At 45.3% G+C, this 15,473-nt stretch overlaps 1 protein-coding gene across 1 annotated transcript in view; it reads left to right on the plus strand.

Moving 5' to 3' along the window:
* LOC119978310 (lysine-specific demethylase 9-like) overlaps nucleotides 1–15,473 on the plus strand; it is a 70,556-nt gene that overhangs the window by 18,066 nt on the left and 37,017 nt on the right. Inside the window, exon 2 of the mRNA XM_038819846.1 lies at nucleotides 2,174–2,844. Within this exon, the coding sequence (XP_038675774.1) occupies nucleotides 2,174–2,844 (671 nt within the window). The remainder of the gene's footprint in view (nucleotides 1–2,173; nucleotides 2,845–15,473) is intronic.

The following is a 15,473-nucleotide window of genomic DNA, read 5'->3' on the forward strand; positions in this document are numbered from 1 at the left end:
TGAGTAATATCCCTTCACCCTAACACAAGTGGATATGTGATTGAATTTGTTTTAGTCTAATTTTGAGATTAATAAACAATATTCTCCATCATAGAACCATAGAATTCCTGTAGTGCAGAAGGAGGTCATTCGACCCATCAAGTCTACCAACCCTCTGAAAGAGCACCCTCCTACCTAGACACACTCCCCTGCTCCATCCCCGTAACCCCATAACTCCACCTAACCTACAGATCTTTGTGCACTAAGGGACAATTTAGCATGGCCAATCCATCTAACCTGCACATCTTTGATCTGGGAGGAAACCGATGCATCCGAAGGAAACCTACACAGACACTGGGAGAAAGTGCAAATGCCACACAGTCACCCGAGGCCAGAATTGAACCCTGGTCCCTGACACTGAGGCAGAAGTGCTAACCACTGTGTCACCATGCCACCTCACATCTTCATGTCATAGAATTTACAGTGCAGAAGGAGGCCACTCGGCCCATCGAGTCTGCACCAGCTCTTGGAAAGAGCACCCTACCCAAGGTCAACACCTCCACCCTATCCCCATAACCCAGTAACCCCACCCAACCCTAAGAGCAATTTTGGACACGAAGGACAATTTAGCACGGCCAATCCACCTAACCTGCACATCTTTGGACTGTGGGAGGAAACCGGAACACCCGGAGGAAACCCACGCACACACAGGGAGGATGTGCAGACTCCGCACAGACAGTGACCTAAGCCGGAATCGAACCCGGGACCCTGGAGCTGTGAAGCAATTGTGCTATCCACAATGCTACCGTGCTGTCCTTCCATCTTGGAACTAAACATCAATGTTTTCCATTGCTAACCGTATAGGTGTGGTGAGCCATTTTACATTATTATTTAATACAAAATAATTCAAATGACTTACAGGCACATGCAGTCACTTAGTAATAATATTTCATGGGTTTCACAGTGAGCTAGGTGGGTAGCTTCTGAAGAGGTAACTTTAAATTACAAAATAATGTAGGCAACATAAAGTACTCCATAATGGCAGATAAAATGTATTGTAGAAAATGCAGGTAGAACGGACAATGTGAGTACTTCATGGAGGTAGAAATCTAGAGGAATTAATAGATTCTAGAGAGTAAAAATCAACAGCATCTGTATAATTATCGTCCAGCTAGTAGCAAAGCAGTGACAGGAAGTCACATTATGATGGGCCATATGGCCTTCCTTGTCCAAGATTGTTTTATACAATGTCCTGTAATGTTGAAATATATCTTGGGTTAATCTGCAGACCTTGAGTATCAAGTCAATATGACACCTGTTCACGTCTCATGAGAACTTCAGGCAGCCAAATATGTTCCCATCATTTGAAACTTGATTCCAATTTTCCAAATCTATAATACTGACAGTATACACTTCAAAAGGGAACTTGTAAACTTGTCTGTTGGTGTGTAGCATCCCTTGATTAAAATATTTAAAGTTGTGTGTTAAATCAGGAATTTAACTCCTAAATGTATAATGAGACTTGATGCATCAGATTGTTTAGCCTGCTGTTTCACACAGACAGCGCTAACAGAAGCTTAAATGTTAACATTCTTTCATTTCCAAGCTGTATGTATAGTTTGTACCCTGGGTCAGTCAGAAATATCAACTAAGCTTAATGCTTCAACCACAAGCCAAATGTGCTTTCCTCGTTCCTGCTATGTTAAAAACAAGTCTACAAACATAGAAAATAGCAGCAGGAGTAGATCATTCGGCCCTCTGAGCCTGCTCCACCATTTATTATGATCATGGCTGATTATCCAACTCAATAACCTGTTTATGCTTTCCCTCATGCTCTTTGATCCCTTTAGCCCCAATTGCTCAATGTAACTCCTTGAAAACATACAATGTCTTTGCCTCAACTGCTTTCTATCTAATCCAGGAGAAAGAATAATCGATTACTGAGCATTCCCAGCTAAATGGAATATTTTTCAAAACTTATTCCTATACAGTAGAATTGTTCCTGTTGCACCATAATAGGTTAGATAACACCACATAATCCTATTTCACCAGGCATGTTAACATCGGGTCATTCCTTTGTTGTCACTGATTCTGCCTTTGCATAACCTTGAGAAGGAAACGCGAGACATTGGGTTTGAATGTGTGTTGTACAGTATAGATTTGATGCAATCTTGGAATTTATTCCCCATCACAGGTGGCTCCGATGAAAATGGGAAAAGCCGGCGACCAGATGAGTACCTGGGCAAAAAAACAAAGAAAAAGAAGAAAAAGAAACATCGGGAAGGTGAGCGACCGAGGCGGCTAAAAATGTACAACAAAGAAGTGCAGACTACATGTGCGGGAATCACTCACATTGAGCTGGACACTTTGGGGCATGGTTCTTCTGACGAGTTGAGTGTAATCAGCAAAGCCTCCGTTGAACATATTGAACAGCTTGGCAGGTTGGATCTAAAAATGAGCAATTGTACTATCCCTTCAGGTGCACAGTTACCATACTTATCCCACAGAGACCACTGTGTACGCAAGGGACTCTTGCGGACAGGTTCCTCTAAATTCGCTCACTTCATTCACGTGGAGCATCAACCAAATGGTGGTGCACCAGTGCTCCATGCCTACATGGACGAACTCTCTTTCTTGTCTCCTATGGAGATGGAGAGGTTTGCTGAAGAATTTCTTGCTTTGACTTTCAGTGAAAATGAGAAGAGTGCGGCGCACTATGTAATGGCCATCGTACATGGAGCAGCAGCTTATCTGCCAGACTTTTTAGATTACTTTGCTTTTAACTTCCCCAACACTCCAGTAAAAATGGAAATATTGGGGAAGAAGGATATAGAAACTACGACCATCTCGAACTTTCGTGCTCAGGTAAGAATTCATGCTTTCTGTCCTTTCTGCTATTTATAATATATTTTCCAAAAGATGAGTGAAATAACCAAGACCTGGGAACTGATACTTGGAAATCCAGAACATGACCGTGTGCTAAAATGATGGTGCAGAAATATCTTTCACTGGCAATTAATTGTCAGTTTGTCAATTGCAAATTTTGTCAGTTACAAATTTCAACACCTCTCTCTCTGACCTCCTCAGACAGACTTTAACTTGCTGTTCCCTGAAGTGCATTCCTTTGTCTCAAACAATCACACAGTTTCCTTTTAACAAGGAATGTCAGTCAATACCTGCAGAATGGAAAGCACACACCTAGTACACACTCCGAATGCTTGGTGTCCCCTGCAGTGATGGGAACCCCAATACTTGTCTTGGTCACAGTGGAGCTTCAGGTTCTTACTTGCGTGTGTTGCAGGCGGCCCAAAACCCACATCTTTGGACAAACCTCCTCCCCTAACCTATCAGTGGGCAAGACCGTACATGCCTCAAAATGTTCCTGAGGGAGAAGTAGGTCTTACCCCTTGAACCTTGGGTGATTGTGGTCTGAATCCTACCGTCAAAGCCGAATGTGGTTTGTCGAGTCTGTAGCCCTTGTCAAATCCATGACCAGTACTTTTGATGAGCCATGAGGTAATAAAAGACCAACAATATCTGAGTATTAACTTGGGAGGCCCACAGTTTGCTGTAGTGTTCAAATAACAGTCGCAAAACAGGTTGACTCCAAACAAATAAAAACAAAATGCTAAAAAGACTCAGCCGGCCTGGCAGCAACTGTGGAGAGAGAAACTAGAGTTCCTTTTTTGAGTCTGTATGACTCAGCAGAGGGGCAAAATCTTGGTAATCAACTCAGTATAAGGCAGGAATCCACAATACAGAACACAAGGGCCCATAACATCAGATGTCGAGGGCAATGTAGTTACCCCCACCCCACCACTGAGTGGCCGGCCCACTGCTGATCTTTCTCCCCACCCTGCTCCCAGGGTTCCATTGTGCACCTGATTTACCCGCTTACCGTGCTTCTCCTTGGCTTTGCTAAGTGATTGGGACCATCAAACTTAACCACTGTATGGTAGTGAATACTGTAAAATAAGGGGACATGGCTTCTTTTCTCCTGACGTGCATTCCACAAAAGGACTCTGGAACCCACTACACTATTCTCACCTGACCGAACCTTAAGGTCAGGCAAGAAATCTGCGGCTGTATTTAAGTGGAAGTTCATAGGAGTGGCAATCCGACTGTGATTGCCACTCCACTGAAATTCTGGCCAAGGTAAACCTGTGGTATTGTGTGAAGCAAATAATTGCATGATGGGAAAACTAGTCAAGTCGTCTTAGTACAATTGAATTTAAACGGATTTTCACATAACCTAAGGCACAGATCCAGAATACACATAGACAGCATGTCCTGAGAACTGGGTGACTCTGAGAGTCTAGATAAGGCTTGAACCTAGAAGCAGTCTCAATAAATAACAAGCTGAACAACTGTCTCTTCCTGTTCCTAAACAAATTCTTCCCTTTCTTAAAACAAAGACAAGATAATGATATGAAACTCCAGTCCCCTAAAGGTCAGCAAGGTGACGCCATTGTAACGATTATTACTTATGTTTTACTTTCGATCAAATTCCTGACCAAGTTGTATTCATGTTATCTTGATCCTATAATGTATAAGAATCGCCTTCTTTTCTGTAATATCGCAGACTTGGGACGGACTCAGCAGTTTGTAATTGACTGCCTTCCGAATTCAAGTCTCAGCCATTTATTGCTAGCAGTCAGTTCTAATTCGGAAATAAAGTTCAGTTTTGCTTACCTAATGAATCATGTTTGTATTTCTCTATCACAGTCAAGACGCGGGGAAAATATAAAATACAACAAACCCACACATTCCTCATTGGTTTCCTGTCACTATTACTATCCAGTTGTATTTTCCATGTGTATATTACAAGGAATGTACAAGATGCCACTGGATTCCATCTACAGTTTACTGGTTTTTAACGTATCTTAAACTAAATCATTTTGCCCTCTGTCAATAATTACCTGCCCCTGCTATTTCACTTGGTAGTATCCTGTGTTGCAATTTGGTTAGGGACTGTTAGCAGTTTAAAAATAAATGCAAATGCCACATTATAGCCAATAGAACATTACCGCAGGATTTAACTTTTTAATAAAACAAGCAACTATTAGTAACTTAAAATATGATTTTGATCACTTCCGGTGGTGGCAATGCGGAGCTAAGCCGCGCGTTCGGCAGCTCCCGCTATCGTAGGACTTTTGGGCTCTTTTAAGGGCCCCAAACGGCGCTGGTTCAACGATTCCCAGTGTGTGAAGGTGTCTGGAGTAATATCCCCGGGATTTATGGTGCGGACCTGGAGTGGGGCGAGGAAAAAAACGGCAGCAGCTCCCCTGGAAAAGCAGGGGAAGGTGGACAAAATGGCGGCCGGTGGAGCCCCCGAGGAGTGGAGGCAGTGGGCGCAGGAGCAGCAGGCGGCCCTTCTGCGCTACTTTACGGAGCTGAAAGTGGAGTTGCTGGACTCTTTGAAAGTTTCTACAAGTAAGCTGCTGGAGACCCAGACAACCCAGGGTGCAGCGATCCCTGAGCTGCAGCAGCAGGCCTGTGAGTGCGAGGATGAGGTCTCGGCCCTCGTGGGGAAGGTGGAGGTGCACGAGGCGCTCCACAAAAAGTGGCAAGATCGTTTTGAGGAAATGGAGTTTCGGTCGAGGAGGAAGAACTTGCGGATCCTGGGCCTCGCGGAGGGGCTGGAGGGGTCGGACCTGCCGGCTTATGTGGCCGTGATGCTGAACTCGCTGGTGGGGGCAGGATCTTTCCATCTGCCCCTGGAGCTGGAGGGGGCCCACAGAGTACTGGCCAGGAGGCCTAAGGCGAATGAACCCCCGCGGGCGGTGCTGGTGTGGTTCCATCGGTTCAGTGACCGGTAGTGTGTGCTGCGATGGGCCAAGAAGGTGAGGAGCAGCAAGTGGGAGAATTCGGTAGTGTGCATCTACCAGGACTGGAGTGCGGAGGTGGCTAAGCGGAGGGCCGGGTTCAACTGGATGAAGGCGGTGCTCCACAGCAAGCAGGTGAAATTCGGCATGCTGCCGCCTGCGCGCTTGTGGGTCACCTACAAGGACCGGCATCACTATTTTGAGTCCCCGGAGGAGGCGTAGGCCATTGTGCAGGCTGAAAGGTTGGACTCGAACTAGGGATTGGGGACTGTGGGGGTTTTTTCTATCACTGTTTATGCTGTTGCTGGCTATTCTGTTTTTTCTTCTGCTTTCGGATGGTGTTGGTTATGGTTTTGTGTTTTAAGGGGGGTGTTGGGGATCTGTTTTTTTTGTACGGGGTTGGTGGATGGGCTGGGACTGCTATTTGGGAGCTGTGTTGGGGGGGTGGTGTGGGGCAGTGTGAAAGCGCGGGCTTTCCTCTGGTTTCCCGCGCCGCGGGACGAGGGGGTTGGAGTTCCGTTTTCCCGCGCTGGAGTGGTGCCAAGGAGCTGCTGCAGGGTGGGGGTGACCCCATATCGGATGGGGTCGGAGTTAGGGCGGGAGCTGCCGGGGTCAGCAGAAGTCAGCTGGCTCACGGGAGTACTATGGAGGGAGTGTCGCGGCTAGGAGGGGTCCTTGCCTGGGGGCGGGGGGGGGGGGGGGGGATACCGGGTTGCTGCTGGAATGGCCAGGGAGGAGCTGGTGCGGGTCGGGGTGAGGTTCTATCGCTATGGGAAACGGGCCGAGTGGGGGGTGCTGGCCAGGGGCGAGCAGTCGATGGGCTATGGCTAGTCGGAGGGGGAGGGGGGCGGGGTGCCCCCTGATCCGGCTGATCACGTGGAACGTGAGGGGACTGAATGGGCCAGTCAAAGGGGCCCGGGTGTTTTCGCATCTGAAGAGGCTGAAGGCGGATGTGGCCATGCTTCAGGTAACTCACCTGAAGGTGGCGGACCAGGTTCGTCTGAGGAAGGGGTGGGTGGGGCAAGTTTTCCATTCAGGGCTCGACGCGAAGAACCGGGGGGGGGGTGGCGATCCTGGTGGGGAAGAGGGTGGCGTTTGAGGCGTCTGAGATGGTGGCTGATAGTGGCGGCAGATATGTCATGGTGAGCGGTAAGCTGCAGGGGGAGAGGGTGGTGCTGGTAAATGTATATGCCCCAAATTGGGATGATGCTGGTTTCATGAGGCGTATGTTGGGCCGCATTCCTGACCTGGAGGCGGGGGGCCTGATCATGGCGGGGGGGACTTCAATACGGTGCTGGATCCCCCACTGGATTGTTCTAGTTCTCGGACGGACAGGAGGCCGGCGGCAGCCAAGGTGTTGAGGGGGTTTATGGACCAGATCGGAGGGGTGGATCCCTGGAGGTTTGGGAGGCCGAGGGCTCGGGAGTACTCTTTTTTTTTTTCTCCCACGTGCACAGGGTTTATTCCCGTATTGATTTTTTTGTCCTGAGTAGGGGGCTGGTCCCGAGGGTGGAGGATGCCGAATATTCGGCTATAGCAATTTCGGACCATGCTCCGCATTGGGTGGATCTGGAGATGGGGAGGTGCGGGACCAGCGCCCGCTCTGGCGTTTGGACGTGGGGTTGTTGGCTGATGAGGTGTGTAGGAGCGTCCGGGGATGTATTGGGAGGTACCTCGAGGCCAATGATACTGGGGAGGTCCGGGTGGCGATGGTGTGGGAGGCTCTGAAGGCAGTGATTAGGGGGGAGCTGATTTCCATCCGAGCCCATAGGGAGAGGGGGGAGAGGAGGGAGAGACTGGTGGGGGAGCTGCTGAGTGTAGATAGGAGGTATGCGGAGGCCCCGGAGGAGGGATTGTTGGGGGAGCGCTGTAGCCTGTAGGCTAAGTTTGATTTACTGACCACCAGAAAGGCGGAGACACAGTGGAGGAAGGCGCAGGGAGCGGTCTACGAATATTGGGAGAAGGCGAGCAGGATGCTGGTGCATCAGCTCCGCAAGCAGGACGTGGCTAGGGAGATTGGTGGAGTGAAGGATAGGGGTGGGAATGTGGTGCGGGAGGGGGTAGAGGTTAATGGGGTCTTCAGGGACTTCTACAGGGAACTGTACTGGTCGGAGCCGCGGGTTGGGGGGGGGAGAGAACTTTTTGAATAGGCTGCGATTTCCAAGGGAGGAGGTGGTTAGAGGGATTGGTCACATGCAGTCGGGGAAGGTGCCGGGACCAGATGGGTTCCCGGTTGAACTTTATATAAAATATGCGGACCTGTTGGGCCACCTGTTGGTTCGGACCTTTAACGAGGCATGGGAGGGGGGAGTTTTGCCCCAACTATGTCACGGGCGCTGATTTCCCTGATCCTGAAGCGAGATAAGGGGGTGGGGGTTCAGGGGGGTTTATGTTAATTTAATTTATTTTGTTGTTCATCGGGTTTGGGGGGGGGGGGGGGTGGGGGGGCTCGTCATATGCGTTGTTACGGGTCCGGGGGTGTTTATTATTGTTATTATTACTGTTTGGTTGTTATACGTTTTTCAAAAATTTCAATAAAAATTATTTTTTTTGAAACAACTTAAAATATGATTTGTAATTGCGCGTGTTCATAGATCATAGAATTTTCACTGCAGAAGGAGGCCATTCAGCCCATCGAGTATGCACAGGCCTATGGAAAGATCACCCTATCTAAGCCCATACCTACACCTGATCCCCATAAAGCAATAACCCCACCTAACCTTTTTGGGCACCAGGGGCAATTTAGCTTGGCCAATCCACCTAACCTGCACATCTTTGGACTGTGGGAGGAAACCGGAGCACCCGAAGGAAACCCACACAGGCAAGGGGAGAACGTGGCAACTCTGCACAGATAGTGACCCAAGCCGGGAATCGAAACTGGAACCCTGGAGCTGTTAAGCAACTGTGCTAACCACTGTGCTACCGTGTGTTTTGATTTACTTTCCCCAGAAATTATTTTTAAGGCCGCATCATTCTTCAAGTTATTTATTTCTATAGGGACCACTCAGTCCACCACAATTGCTTCAAAATTCTCCTTGGCTCCAGCTATTCACGGAGTAAAAGTCTAATTTATCACCTCCTGACCATGGATGCCTCATTCACTTGTTTTAGTAACTTTCCCAATGCTTCCAAGCTGATCTGTTTGTTTTTGCCAAAGACTGTGTGGGGGACTATTGTAGATTCTTCTACTATCGATTATTGTCGTTTCCAGCTAGGCAATTTTCCAACTCTTGTTTCCTTGCAAATTTTGATATTAAACCTCACCTACATTCCACATGGTGAATAATGAAGTTTGTTGTTTTCTATGCTTACAGTGCAAGTCTATCTAATGGTCATTTACTTTGGCAATCTTCCCTGTGAGCTGCAAACCATGCAAGATCCAAACTGCAACTAACGCTCAGTAGAAACGCCCATATAAATTGAATTCAGAGAACTTCCCAACGCGAACTTCCCAACGCTCCACCGATCTCCATAACGGCATATCCTGTTTTGGGCTGACCTCAAATTGACCTTTAAATAAATTTTCCCTAGTTTACCAATTCCTCTTTGATCTGATAGATGGGTTTTATTGCCTTTCACTATCTGCTTTTTGAAATTAGCCCTGCCTCCCCCAAAAAACATCTCTCTGGACTGTCCTATCTGCAAGGATTGTAGACATCATGTCTCCAGTTCTTCAGCTAAGTTAACCCACGTGTTTTATCACAGAAATGACGGTGCTATCAACTGATCCACAGTACAGACTAAGCCATAGCCGATGCTCCAGTATTAAAATATGTGGCCTGTAGTGCGTAAGCATTGTAACCCACAAGCAGCTTTACCTGTTTAACTGACCTTGAAGTGAAAATGGCATGGAAGGAAAATGAAAACTGAATGCCCTATAGCAGGGATCTGTTATGACGGAAGTTGCAAGAAATTTAAACTCCTGTGGACACTGGCCCTTTGTCAGAAACACTGATGGCTTGTTCTAATACAGCAGTGGCTTTTCAGACGATTCAATAAAGCATTTGTGTTCATTTTAGAGTTAAACCTAATGAGTTCCTTTGTAGGAGCTACTCCTGGATTAGTACTGCTCCTGAATAAATGAGGAAGCTGGAAGAATGCCAGAGAGACTGAGTAAGCGAGTGGTTATAAATATTTTCTAAAAGTCTGACTGAGACTGCAACTCAGCTGTCTGACTGTGTCCTCAGGTGACGCTGTTCCTGATTCAGGACAGAACATCTTGGCAGTATTTGGCTGTTATAAAAAGAAATCAACTTGCATTTGTTTGAAAATTCCTGCCTTATCCTTTCAGCAAACTTGTCCAACTACAGACAGTGATTGTTCTGATAATTCACTTCACTTACTACAGTCAAAATGACCACGTTAAAAGCGTGACAATCGGAGAAGTGATGTACTTACATTTCACATATGTGGTTGCCTATGTGGTCAACTGTTCAATCAGCAGCATACTCAGTGATGGCATTGGAGGCATCGTGCAACATCAAAAGGGATACTCCGCTTTCCTGCAACAGTACTTCACCCCAACGTCAATGCAACCATAATTGGTTGATAGATGTGACTATCTTCAGACTATCAGTGTACGAGTAGGTACATGTTTCGCTCTCACTTACTTAGGTGCACCTTCACTCACTATTGCGCTATTTCCGGATCACTGGAAAGAAATGGAGATGGCAGGCTACCTCTCTGAAATGCTCTCCATTGAGGCAGTAGAAAATACTGTGGCACTTTAGCTGCTGAGTATGTCCAGAATTTTCTGTTTTTATTTTAGCATCCAAAATATTTCAGCTTTTGAACAACAATATTAAATTGTACCAAATGTAGTCCATTTTCAGTTCAATTGTTGAGCTGAGACTCAGTCAATCAGTAATGTATCCATAATAGGTTATATCTCAATCTGAGGCAGCAGGGTAGCATGGTGGTTAGCATAAATGCTTCACAGCTCCAGTGTCCCAGGTTCGATTCCCGGCTGGGTCACTGTCTGTGTGGAGTCTGCACGTCCTCCCCCTGTGTGCGTGGGTTTCCTCCGGGTGCTCCGGTTTCCTCCCACAGTCCAAAGATGTGCGGGTTAGGTGGATTGGCCATGCTAAATTGCCCGTAGTGTCCTAATAAAAGTAAGGTTAAGGGGGGGTTGTTGGGTTACGGGTATAGGGTGGATACGTGGGTTTGAGTAGGGTGATCATGGCTCGGCACAACATTGAGGGCCGAAGGGCCTGTTCTGTGCTGTACTGTTCTATGTTCTATGTTAAACCTGCATGAATGCAGACAGTTTTTTGATGCATAAAATCGTGAGTGTAATTGCATCTGAAGATTCATAATAAAAGGATACTCGGTGTCTAATAATATGATCTGAGATTACTCTTTTCATGCAGTATGTGATATATCGGTAATTATCAATTTTCAGCTGAATTGGAGTAACCTATAAGACCTCTCCTGCTTTTATGATTTTGGATCATTTCACTATTCTAGTGCTTCCATTTCAGGCTGTCAGAATAATACTAATTGTCAGCAACTCCTAATCCATAATTAATTGCATATCGTAAATTATTCCCTTAGACGGATTTTGTTCCGAGACAATTTTCTCAATTTTAAGCTACTGCTGTTGAGTTTATTTCTTTACCTTCTGAAGGATTTATTTGATTTAAAAGGAATTTTAAAAATAAATTAAAAGATCAGTGTCCAAGACAAAAAGATTCAAGTATGCTCAAGTGTTACAGCTCTGCTATTAATGAAGTGATCCGACTGTTACACCCACATCTCCCTGTCTGCAGTAGAGACAGAATTACAACATTGTCTTTCAAACCATCTTTATAAAAATAACCCAGGATTTATAAGCGACAATCCAGTTTGATCTGCACCAGATCTCTTAAGCGGCATTGCTGGACTTTGTCACGGAAATGAGATTCTGCTTTCAGTGAAGCAGCCTGGCTGGTTTTATTCAAATTAAGAAATGTTTTCAGGCGGGCTCTTTATTCCTCTTGCTCCTTGAAACGTTACTAAACGAGGCCAGGCACAAATGCACATATTAATGAATGTGCAAAAAGCCGTCCCTTTTGATGCACGTCTCCTTTCACCTTCAGTTAGTAAATCATTGGTTTCTTTTAGCAACTTTGATTATGACCTGTGTCGTAGTCCTATATAATGTCAGTAAACACGAGAGGTCAGCCACTCAACTGCTGCAACTATTCTATTTTTCAGCTGGATCATCGCAGATTTGCCCCTCTGCTCTGTTTGCCCATTTTTGCTGCAGATCTCTGGATATTTGAAAATGTCAGTAAGAACTAAGAGCAGAAGTAGGCAATTCAACCCCTCCTGCCTGCTCCGCCATTCAGTGTGATTGTGGCTGATCTCCTCTCGGCCTCAACTCTACTTTCCTGCCTGTTCCTCATAATCTATCAACCCATTACTAATTAAAATTCCGTGCCTCAAATTTATTCAATGCCTCTGCACCAACCGCACTGAGGTTATGAATGCCACAGATTCACGACCCTTTGAGAGAAGTAGTTTCTCCTCATCTGTTTTAAATCTGCTGCCCCTTATCCTAAAACGATGGCCTCTCGTTCTGGATTGCCTCACAATGGTAAAGCTCCAGATGAGTGCTGATTAGGGGTCTGAATGTAAACTCTCTGATAAGATCATCCTTTATTCTTTTGAACAGTTGGCTTTTTATCTTATTGTCACTGTGCCATAACATGTCCAGGACTGTTATTTTTTTCATTTCATGGGCTGATTGCTTGAGAATAAACTTGTTATCCTTTTTTTCCCTCAATTCTGTCTTCTGGAGTCCGTGCTTTGGTTGTGTTTTCAATTCATATTTTTCATGCTGGAATTTGCATCAGTCATCAGCAACCATAACACTACAAGGCCTGGTGTTGAAGCTTGCTGCTGTGCTGGCACTCAGGTGCAGTACAAAGGGAATTTTACTGCCCTGTCTGTGGTGCCATCTTTCAGATGATTGTTAAACCAGGGCCCCATTTGCTGTCTTGGGTGGATGAAAAAGATCCCACTGTACTGCAGTATTCTGAAAAAGGTCAAGGCAGTTCTGGGTATCCTGGCCAATAATTATCCCTCAATCAAGATCATTAAAGCAGAATCATAGAATGATTCAATACTGAAGGAGATTGTTCAGTCCAATTAGTGCAGCAATCCTTCTGTTCTCCATAGCTAATAAATGAATTTTCAGACAGTTCATTCCAGATCAAGACATTGTGTGTATCTGTGCGATTTTGAACACTGCAATTAAAACTGCTCACAAATCCCTCACCTTTGGTATCATTCTAGTAAATGTCTTCTGCATTTTCTTTAAGTCAACCTTGATATCCTTCCTAAAGTGTGGTAGCCACAATTGGACCAGCTACACCAAATGAGGCCTAACCATTGATTTTTAAAGGCTTTATATAATTTATTTGCATTTGTACACTCTGCCTCCATTAATAAAGCCAAAGATCACATCTACCTTTTAACATCTACCTCCGTTTGTACTGTCGCTTTCAAAGATTTGTGTATGTATGCCCCAAATTGTGTCTACTGTACTGAATCGCTGGTCGTTTATCTAATTTCTGTTTGTGGGGCCTTGCTGTGTGTAAATTGGCTGTTGTGTTTCTCAGAGCCCTAAGAGAGGCTGAGGAAGGGGAATTCCAGCGGTTAGGGCCCAGGCAGCTGAAGACAGAGCTGCTGCTGAAGACAGAGCTGCCATTGATTAAGCCAAGAGGCCAGGGAGAATGAGGCTGAACAAATTGGAAAACAAGGACAAGAATTTTAAAATCACGGCATTGTCGAACCAGGAGCTAAAATAGTTCAGTGACCACAAGTGATGAGTATAACATAGAACATAGAACAGTACAGCACAGAACAGGCCCTTCGGCCCTCGGTGTTGTGCCAGACTGGTAAAGCTGTACTGAGTGTGAGGAATTGACGTTGATGGATGTTTCCAGGCTGAAACTTACTTGCATTTCTCTGAGGAACAGTTTGTGATGGACTAAATATAAACTGTATGGAAAGCAGATAATATGAATGCATTGCCACATGTGATGATATCAGAGGGCTCTAATAGCGATGAGATGTTGGCTCAGATTGAGGCCCTTTACATAACTGGGTGGAAGTGAGTAACAAATTACTGCAGCAATTGGACCAGAGTCCTGTAAACATTTTCCTACAATTCGAGTCACTTGTTTTATCTTGAGCTGAGTTTTTTTTGTTGGATTTCTTTCATCTTGAGTTGCTTTAAACCCTTCGCTGAGGTTGATGAAAGTCTGATTTAACATTGAGGTTGAAAAGCTTAAGCACTTTATACTTTATATGTTCACCTTTTAAGAAAAGGTTCTGAAATTAGATTCTTTTTCGCCGTGACATGTAACAGCTGGTATTTTATTTCTGAGCAGTGGTTGCAGTAGGTATGTCTTGGACAGTTCTGTGTGCAGGAGTTTGTATGTAAGGAAATCCAGCTCCTCCATTCCATTGGCCTTGACTCGAGTTAGAAAATGACAAATTGTGTTCTGTATACCGAGGCCCTATGGGGAGCCAGTCGAGATCTGTGGTAATAGGGTAAGGAGAAGCAATGAAAATAAAAATAGGAATATGTAACTTAGCTAAATTTAAATTGAACAAAAGGGAGACGAAGAAAGAGGATCTATTTATGCAGTACCTTTCTTAGGATCATACAGCCCTGGGGAGGCTGTTCAGCCCCTCGTTCCTCTGGTGGTTCTTTGAAAGAGCTATCATCAAAGTAGTTTGTCAGGCTATAGACTTGAGTCAAGCTTTTTACTTCTTGGGATCTGGCTGTCACTGACTAGGCCAGCATTTATTACCCATCCCTAACTGCCCTTGAGAAGATTATTATGAGCCTCCTTGGACCACTGCAGTCCATGTGGTGTAGATACAACCACAGTGCTAATGGGGAGGGAGTTCAAGGATTTTGGCCCAGTGACAGTGAAAGAGCAGTGATATTATTCCATTGCAGGATGGCTTACAGGGGAACCTCCAGGTAGTGGTGTTCCCATGTGTCTTCTGCCCTTATCCTCCTAGATGGTAGCAGTTGTGGGTTTGGAAGGTGCTGTCTCAGGAGGTTTGGTGTGTTCCTGCAGGGTGGTACACATTGCCACGGTGAATCAGTGATAGATGGAATGAATGTTTGTGCATGGGGTGTTAATCAAGTGTGCTCCTTTATACTGGATGGTGTCAAGCTCTTTGAGTGTTGTTAGAGCTGCACTCGTCCAAGAAAGTTGAGAGTATTCCATCACGCACCTAACTTCTGCCTTTCAGATGGTGGAAAGGCTTTGAGGAGTCAGGAGCTGAGTTACTTGCTGCAGGACTCCCAGCCTCTGATCTACTCTTGTAGTCTAGTCCAGTTAAATTTCTGGTCAATGGTAACTGCCAGGATGTTGATAATGGAGGTTGATTTGACAACCCTATGGATGAATAAAAGTCTGACGTTAAAACAATCTTGCATTCCATTCTTGATCATGTGAATAAGTAAACTAAATACTCGGATGTTGGAGTTTCAATTGGAATCTTTTGAAAGGTTTTTTATAAGTCTTGTAGCTTTATAAAATCAAGGTTACAATTTGTGGGCATTTTTTTGTTCTTGTAATCATTTACACTGAGCAAAATGGGAAAGTGAGGTGGTGTCAGAGTTTCCCATAAATGACCACTATGTGGTTTAATAGTCAATTG

Source organism: Scyliorhinus canicula, chromosome 15 (genome assembly GCF_902713615.1).
Source record: "Scyliorhinus canicula chromosome 15, sScyCan1.1, whole genome shotgun sequence".
Lineage (NCBI taxonomy): Eukaryota > Metazoa > Chordata > Chondrichthyes > Carcharhiniformes > Scyliorhinidae > Scyliorhinus > Scyliorhinus canicula.